The 9,220-nt window shown below is 44.2% G+C and overlaps 1 protein-coding gene across 1 annotated transcript; it reads right to left on the bottom strand.

Moving 5' to 3' along the window:
- Positions 1–2,921: 2,921 nt before the first annotated feature.
- LOC147891089 (putative F-box protein At4g22030) lies at positions 2,922–4,070 on the bottom strand. Its single transcript, XM_087389148.1, has one exon. The coding sequence runs from the start codon at positions 4,011–4,013 to the stop codon at positions 2,922–2,924; it is 1,092 nt and encodes a 363-aa protein (XP_087245274.1). The 5' UTR covers positions 4,014–4,070.
- Between the last annotated feature and the right edge of the window lie 5,150 nt (positions 4,071–9,220).

The raw sequence follows: 9,220 nt of genomic DNA, 5'->3' as shown, positions 1-9,220 counted from the left end.
TCTTTTCCCTCCTCTTCTCCTCTTTTCCCTCCTCTTTTCCTCTTCTGCCTCTTTTCTTCTTCCTCTTCTTTCTCTCTTCTTCCTCTTCTCTCCCTCTTCTTCCTTTTCTTTACCTCTTTCCTTTCCCTCTTCTTCCTCCTCCTCCACTTTCTCTTTTCCCTCTTCTCTCCCTCTTCTTCCTCTTCTTTCCCTCTTTCCTTTCCCTCTTGTTCCTCTTCTCTTCCACTTTTTTCCTCTTCTCCGTCTCTTATGCTTATGCTTATGCATAAGACTCCTCTTATGCATAAGTATGAGCATAAGAGAAGTAGACATATGCTCATGCATAAGCATGAGCATATGTCTCTTTTTCCCTCTTTCCTTTCCCTCTTCTTCTCTCTTTCTTTCCCTCTTTCCCCTTTTCCAATCTCTCTTTCCTTTCCCCCTTCTCTTATGCTCATGCATAAGCATAAGCATGAGCATATGTCTCTGTCTCTTATGCATATGCTTATGCATATGTCTCCTCTTATGCATAAGCATAAGCATGAGCATATGTCTCCTCTTATGCATAAGCATAAGCATGAGCATAAGAGAAGGAGACATATCCTCATGCTTATTCTTAAGCATGAGCATAAGAGAAGTAGACATATGCTCATGCATAAGCATGAGCATATGTCTCTTTTTCCCTCTTCTTCTCTCTTTCTTTCCCTCTTTCCCCTTTTCCAATCTCTCTTTCCTTTCCCCCTTCTCTTATGCTCATGCATAAGCATAAGCATGAGCATATGTCTCCTTCTTTTATGCTTATGCTTATGCATATGTCTCCTCTTATGCATAACCATAAGCATGAGCATAAGAGAAGGAGACATATGCTCATGCTTATGCTTAAGCATGAGCATAAGAGAAGTAGACACATGCTCAAGCTCATGCATAAGCATGAGCATATGTCTCTTGAGAAGGCAGGGCATGACCATGTGCCACCCTTCCACGTAAGAGGACCTATAAGGTCTGTTGTACATAATCCATGGTAGTTATATTATAAAATGTTAAGGTGGCATGGTTTCTCCATGTGCCACCCCTCCACCTAGGCGGTCCCATGCCTGCATTTAGTGAGACATGGACCAAGGACCATAGTACAAAATATTTTGGAATCTCCTTTGAATCAATCAACTCATGTTGAAAGTAAAGCTTGATATAGAATATTTGGCAAGTCTCTTTAATCGAGATTCATGGAAACTTTTTTAGCTGCAGCTAAACTTGTTAGCAAAACATAATAATACATGTATTATCATTGCGAATAAAACACCAAGCATATGAATGTAGTGGAATTATTTGGCAAGTCTCTTTAATCGAGATTCATGGAAACTTGTTCAATTGCAGCTAAACTTGTTACCAAAACATAATAATACATGTATTATCATTGCAAATAAAACACCAAGCATATGAATGTAGTGGAATACAAATAACATAACCTTTCAAATGGAATATCAAGAACAAAGCATTATACTGAATTCGAACTACAATGATATCATGGTTCCAATCATGTACAATATTAAAGGAAGTTGTTTTAGCTCTATACCAACAGGGAAAAAAAAGGCTCTAACACATAGATGTATGTCATAATGGTTGTTGAAAAACAATCAAGTTTTGTGAGGCACCCGAGTATAGATATTGATGAGCTTTAAATATTGTTAATTCTATAAAAGTATGAACCTTTTCCATCCTCATGTCCTCTTTAGTTATGGGTGTTCATCTTCACTCTTCTACCACTTTATTGAGTGCAAGCAACAAAAAGAAATAACCATAACTTTCTTACCTAAAATCGGAATATAGTGATCCAACTAGTCAAAATAACCGGCACATACGCTTCACCAAACCATCGCGGACCGTTTTCATCAATCATGACCACAACGCTAATTTGCGATGCATCTTTGATAACTTTTTCATATAGCTCAAAACCTAGCGATCAAGTAGTCAAAACGATCAGAAAAAACGTTGTGTGAATGATCTTGTTGCCAGATTGATGAAAAACATGTTGCTTTCTCCTCACAGGCATGCTAGAGCGTAGCCAGGCTCTGATACCATGTTGAGAGGAAGAGAAATAGGAGAGAGATAGACATAAGAGTTGTGTTCGGAGGAAGAGAGAGAGGAGAGAGACGGACACAAGAGTTGCTCCCAAGGAACTGATTCTATTCATAGATCAAGGATAATACTAAGCCAACTAGGCCGCATGATCATAAACAACGGGATACAAGCTTGGGTGGTCATGGAGAGCTCACTATGCATATGCAACATGGTTATATGCATTCCACTAATATGAATATGCATTTCTTGCTGATCATGTAGGGTTTGGTATGCATAGGCAACATGGGTTATATGCAACCCACTGACACGAATATGCAGCTTGGTGGTGATATAGAACTTGGGGATGGTGTCTTTATGAAACATGGTGATGAAATGGATGTGATCATGTTTAGGTTGGTGTGGTTATGCAACATAGTTACCCACTCACATGATCGACATAATTAGATGGTCATATGGAGCTTGGGGATGGTGGCTCATATGGAGCCTAGTGATGGCATCTATCCTACTCGTGATATGAACTCTCGTGCACTCAATGAGATTATAGGGGTCATCTTGAACCTAGTGATATGAACTCTCGTGCACTCAATGAGATTATAGGGGTCATCTTGAACCTAGTGATCGAAAAAGAGTTATTCTTATGATATTATATTGAAATTAAGGTAATGCAAACCAAAAGCAAATCTTATGAAAGTGTGCATGGATATCAGCTCTCTTTGAGAAGAAAAATGTTGGGGTTAAACTCTCGACTGTTCCACCAATTCAAGATCTTCAAAATGATGCTAATAAAATCTTTAAAGAATAAAAGTGTGAGGTTTCTTTACAATTCCTTGAGAGGCATGTTTATACAAGGGCGGCCAATCAGATCAGAAAAGAGTTCCTGCGGCCTTGGCGCCTGGGGGCACGATGGGCAGCGGCCCATCTTCGCGACCCAACTCGTAAGCTACCCTTTGGCGGAACAGAACCCCATTTTCTCGTTCTTCTGCGGGAACCTGCAGGTTTTTGTCGATGGAGGCCTTAATTTCTCCATAGTAGCCTGCAGAATTCCTATAGAGCTCGAACACCATTCCTAGTTGCATGTCGTGCGAAAAGCTCCCAGCAAAGGCTGCAACAAGGCTGCAGATGGCTGCGTGCACGCCCAGGTTAGTGCTGCTGCTCCACGCGAAACCGTCTATAGCATTGAGCGCAGCCCCGGAGATGGCAAACAAGGGCGCCGCTATAGCCAGACACTTGTTGACCTTCTGGACATTGGTGGCCCAATTGGTGTAAGTTTGGATGTCGGAATCGTGAAGCAGGGTGGCTACGTCTCTTAAATCGCGAGCGATGGAGTCGTTCCACCCGTTGCTCTGGCAGGCCGGCTCTGACGGTACTGCGGAAGGAGGGTCGCTCAGAATCGGAGGAACGACTTGAGGCGGGAACTTGGGCAGCCCACCGGGCGTCAATGGCATAGGGTATGCCCTGTCCAGGGCTTGGAGCCTGCCCCTAGAATCTTTAAGCAGTGCTGCGGTGCGTTGCCTTAGATGAGGAGGGAGTTGCAGTGCGAATTGGATGTCATTGACGAGCTTCTTGAAGAGGCGAGAGGCAGTTCGCTGTTCTTCCGCCAATTGAGACGGTTGAAACTGGTTGACGACGGACATCATGAAAGCACACCCTGCATCCAAGAAGAAGGCGGGCAAGCTTAAGCTCAAGCTATGTTGCTGTCCATCCAGGCCCGCCAGGACGGTCGCAGTCATGGTGGCCGCGGTGAGGGTGTTCTGGAAGAGCTTGTTCCAATTGTCCCGCTGTTGGGCGAGGATGGAGTGCATCTCGGCTCGATCCGCTGCTAGGTTTGCTAACAAGCGCAATTCTGCTACCGCCATCGAATCTTCCTCCTCCTCCAAGTCGCGCCTGACTCCTGGGGCAATATTTCCTACAAGGCCATCATGGTTGTCCCAGAAAACCAGATGGTCCGCCTTCATGGACGTGTAGATATTACCGGTGGGGGGGGATGTTGATGAAGTGGACGAGGGAGCATCCTCAAGACGTTGTGGAAGCTGGGCATTCGTGGCCGAAAATGACGCGCTGTGATGAGAGGCGCGGGAACTAATTGCTGTGCAGCCAAATATTGCTGCTGTTGGGGAGCTGCTTTGGAGCTGGGCTGCGCCTGCTCTTAGGCGAACTTGATCGATGCGTAGGTCGGAGGAGCTGACCGGATAGATTATGGTTTGCGCGACTGCAGGCAAACGCAGGGCCATGCGAAGAAGAAGAAGAAGAAGAAGGTGGGCGTTGAAGATGAGGACCTGCGAGGGTTTCGAAAATCGAAATGCTTTGAATGTTGGGTTGAGGGCTCTTCTGTTCTCACTGCCTTCGGTATCGCTCTTATTTATAGGCGACACCTTGCAAGCGGCCGTTGACTGTCTCCAACTTTGAATATATTGAAAAAGAGGCTCAGTCGTGATTATAAGTTTGACCGTGCCCCTCGCATTGAAATTCGACGGGCACTCGCCTTTCTTGCCTTTCAACTTTCTTTTTGGTGGTTTTGTATTCTTCCAATTCAAAGCCATCCAACGGGATCCACTCCCAGTCCCCATGGTTGATTGGGAGGCTGCAGTGAGAGAGCGCTCTTGGCAAGGCTTCGACTCCAGCAGTGACACGCTGACCTACAGTCAAATCATTTGGACTGACCTACAGTGAAGACTTCAAGGCGAAGAAGATCGAGCACCAAGCAAAGGTGACCAAAAGTCACACCAACCATTTTAGCAAGTATTCGTAATGCATTTGGCACGGAATATCTGCGAAGCATTAGAGGGAGGCAGTATACAAAAGAGAATGAGTGGCCATTTGTAAAGGGTCGTCGTCCCATTTTTCTCGAATTTCTTGCTAGTCTACTAGTTTTGGTAGTTCTATGAATTCTCATGTGACTGGGAGAGCGATTGGTACTTGTGCACAAACTTTTGAGACATAGGCATGATACTTAGCAGGTGATATGTGAATAGTTGGTGTCACGGTACAAGTAAAGACAAGGACTCAAGTATGCTAAGTAGGGTAACGATGATAATACCACCTTGCACAGATGACGAGGCAATTCAAATGGAACAACGCTTTCGTCCAATCACTTTCAAAGCTTTTATTGTTTATAATTCAAGTTTGCCTACTATTATACTCATGATAACTTATCCCACCATATTCCCTCACTAGCACACCTAACATCGACACTCCCTACTAAGATCGCCAAAATGTGAGCTAAGAAGCATTGTGCTAACATATTTTGCCTAACGGAAGCTCTCACCATTTCAGTTTGGTGTGCATTACAAACCTTCACATAGAATGCTTATTCATATGTTGAACAATCCTGCATTGACCTAGCTTTCTTGTCATCTTTCCTTTCTTATATGGAGTGTTCCACTTCCACATTTGTGAATACATGCAATTTAAGGTGCAATTTGAATCACATAACATCTTGATAACACCACTTATAATCGATATCTCTGGGTTGAAAAACACCCTAACGATTGAAGGAGAAAATTTTTGCTCGGCTAGATTCTCCGTCCTTGTGAGAGGACAGCATGTGGGAGGTATTAGCCAGTTACAGAATGGAACATATGGGTTGCACGTTGCAGCCTTATGATGGTTGAGCAACCCTTGGCCTTTTGGTCACCATCTTGCAAGACATTATCTACATCCTACGATCCACCTAGAATCACGAGACTTTGGGTTCTTGAGTGACCACCAAAAGGTGGGCATTGCAAGGCATGGCATGTAGGTCTCTTTGACATTTTCATAGCACGAGGGATTCCCTAGTTGTATAGCTCCCCTCACGGGTTGTTAGCCCCTGTTCCAAAGATTACCTAACTAGTGAGCTGGGTTCTCTACAACAAGCTAGTTCACTTTTAGCAAGTTTTTGGTGCCTTTTCTCCCATACTCAGCACCTTGGGATGCTGGATCGTATGGTTGGTTTTTAAAAGCTTTATTAGAAGTTAAGTTTCTTTGGGGGAAAAAAGGAGTAGATGCTTGTTAAAACTACAATTTATCGGTTTGTTTTTGAAATCATCACCTCTTTCAATCCACAACTTTTCTTTTCTCCCATACTCAGCACCTTAGGATGGTTGATTGTATGGTTGGTTCTTTAAAGCTTTAATAGAAGTTTCATTTCTATGGGGGGGAAAGAGAGTAGATCCTCATTAAAACTACAATTTATGGGCTTTTCTTGGCATCGTCATCTCTTTCAGTCCACAACTTGGTGATGTCTAGAAGCTTGTTCTTTTATGGACCTCAAGAAACTAAGAACATCTAAAACTTGAATGTCATAGCTTAGAGGAAGGCTCAACATCATAGGTAGCCTATCATATGGCTACGTCGAAAAATGAGCATGAATGGATCAACATAGTGAGTAAAGGGGGTATCTTCATTGGAGTAAGGGATTCAGTAATTGCTAACATTAACAACTTCAATAAGAAGTGATATAGACTAGATACAAGCAAGTAGATATCTAAATTAGAAGTATTGAGCACTCACTAAAATGCATGCAAGATGGCACCACATGACATTATCATCTTCTCAATGTAGGTAGAAATTCAAGATGCCTTCGAAGATTATAAAATCAAAAGGCTAATGATGTGGCACGTATAAAAAGTGGTTGTTGTTAGACAATATACATATAGCGACGATTAACAGAAGGTAAAAAAAATGGTTAGTGGGGCTAAACAGGGCCAAAAGGAAGCCCTGTTTAGCCCCACTAACCTTTTTTTTTTTTTTGTAATTACAAAAGAAAGTTTTTTATAACAAAATTTCCCTTGCTTGCAGGGTGATACAAAATTGTTCTTGTGAACGATGAGGAAGAAATGCATATACAACTGTGTTTGAAACAAAATTACCCTGTGAAAGGGCGATACAAAATGGCTCTAATGAGCGGATATGAAAAATGCTACTACCACTACTAATCCGAATCCGAATCCGAATCGTCTTGTTGGGCTGTTCCCTGGTCCTCGGCACCTGCATCTTCTCCCTCGTCCCCGACACCTGCGTCTTCTCCTTCGTCATCGGCACCTGCGTCCGATCCTTGCCCCTGTTGATCGCTCATCTCTGATGATGGGACGCTTGAGCTTTGACCCTGAGACTGAACCATATAAATCGAAAATTAGATTGGAACTTAAATTAAAAAGTGAGATTACAAGCAGGAGTAAACTTATACCGTGCGAGCAGCCACCTCAGCCCAATCGACTGTCGCTCCCATTGCCTCTTGCTCAATGAACCACGGCTTGGTTCCTATCCGAAATGCGCGCCGCGTCTCTGCATCCGTAGGAAGACGACCCATCGCAGCTTGCTGTGGATCCAATTTACGAGAGTTAGAGTTAGCTAAAGTGCATGTAATATGTAAGTAAAACAAATAGAACAATACATTAAATGGAAAGAAGTAAACTTACCACGGTTGCCTCGAACGCATACCGTCCACCTGCACCAAAGTGCGAAGTACCTACGACATCCAGCCGTCTCTTCGCAGCCCTCCTCTGACCCTCGAACATTTCAGGATGGTCCCTATTCTGCTTCTTCAAGAACTTCCAATCAGCTTTGTCTGCCCAGCTGGGTTTAGACAACCCCTTTGTAATGGAAGTACGCATGGTTGATCTGCGATGCTTTAGGACCAAACCCATGCGCTCGAGCATATAACTGTTATTAAACTCCACATTTGGCGGATTAGGAAATCTGAGTTTTAACTCATCGATCACCGCCTGCTTCTTTTGGGCATCTTGATACCGCCAATCGATATTTATGCCGCTCTTGAAGTGATGACTCATCAACCGCCTCATGGCGGCCATCACTGCTTTGCCCTTTTTGTCTTCTATTATCTCTCCGGCAGATGTGATTTGATAGGAGAGATCCCCTGATGAGTAAGGGGGACTGACGGTAGCAGAGTCTGAAGGAGTGGAAGCCGCCCATCCTACTCTTCCTTCCCTTGCGGGAGGCATGCGCAGGTGATGATCCCGCGGTCGACGAAGGGGCGCGAGGGGATGGCTGGGCTGTACGTCCACCCGTCGGTGTAGGGGAAGGAATTGCGGAGGTCCTCTGAGAGAGCAGAGAGAAGAATCTCTCTGCCTCCTCATCGCTCATCTGCGCTACAAACTCGTCGGGAGTCCCAACAAAGCCATGCGCGGCTAGCAAAGGAGTCCCCTGAGGGGTAGTCGCAGTGCTACGTGGAAGAGGGGTCGGACCAGGGGTAGTCACAGTGCTAGGACCGAGAGGAGTCGGACCAGGGGTAGTCCTCGGGGTAGTCGCCTGAGAGGAATCAAAGTCCTCTGGAGCATATAGATCGTGAGCTCTCCTCCTGCGAGGCTGTCCGTACTCGTCCGATGAGCGACGTGATCCCATGTCTAACATAGACACAAACACGAAAACAGAAAACAAATAAACAAACATGAGCATTCTCATAGGCATAGGCATAGGCAAGAAGAAAGAAGAGGGAAAGGAAAGAAGAGGGAAAGGAAAGAGGGAAAGAAGAGGGAAAGATAAGAGGGAAAGAAGATGTAAAGGAAAGAAAAGAATGAGAACGAGGAAATAGAGAATGAGAGAAAGGGAAAGAGAAGGAGAGAAGCATCTCTCATTCTCTATTTCCGCATAAGCTCCTTCTCTTTTTCCGCGAAAATAGAGGAGGAGAGAAGCATAAGCTTCTCTCATTCTCTATTTCCGCATATGCTCACGCAAAAGAGAAAGAGAAAGAGCTTATGCGGAAAGAGAGAAAGAGCTTATGCGGAAAAAGAGAATGAGATCCGCATATGCTTCTCTCATTCTCTATTTCTGCATAAGCTCCTGCGGAAACTTCCGCATAAGCTCATGCTCATGAATAAGCATAAGCTCATGCTTATGCTCATGCGGAAATAGAGAAGGAGCTTATGCGGAATGAGAGAAGGAGCTTATGCGGAATAAGAGAAGGAGCTCATGCGGAAACTTGCGGAAACTTGCATGCGGAATAAGAGAAGGAGCTTATGCGGAAAAAGAGAATGAGAGAAGCATATGCTTCTCTCATTCTCTATTTCCGCATAAGCTCTTGCGGAAACTTACGCATAAGCTCATGGACATGAATGAGCATAAGCATGAGAATGAGCATAAGCATGAGCTTATGCTTATGCTTATGCATAAGCATAAGCATAAGCATAAGCTCATGCTTATGCTCATGCGGAAAAAGAGAGGG

Source organism: Dipteris shenzhenensis, chromosome 18, assembly GCF_047967505.1.
Source record: "Dipteris shenzhenensis isolate YYH24624 ecotype China chromosome 18, Dip_SZ_1.0, whole genome shotgun sequence".
Taxonomy (NCBI): domain Eukaryota; kingdom Viridiplantae; phylum Streptophyta; class Polypodiopsida; order Gleicheniales; family Dipteridaceae; genus Dipteris; species Dipteris shenzhenensis.
Note: the sequence above shows the minus strand (reverse complement) of the source record. Positions and strands in the feature narration are given on the sequence as shown.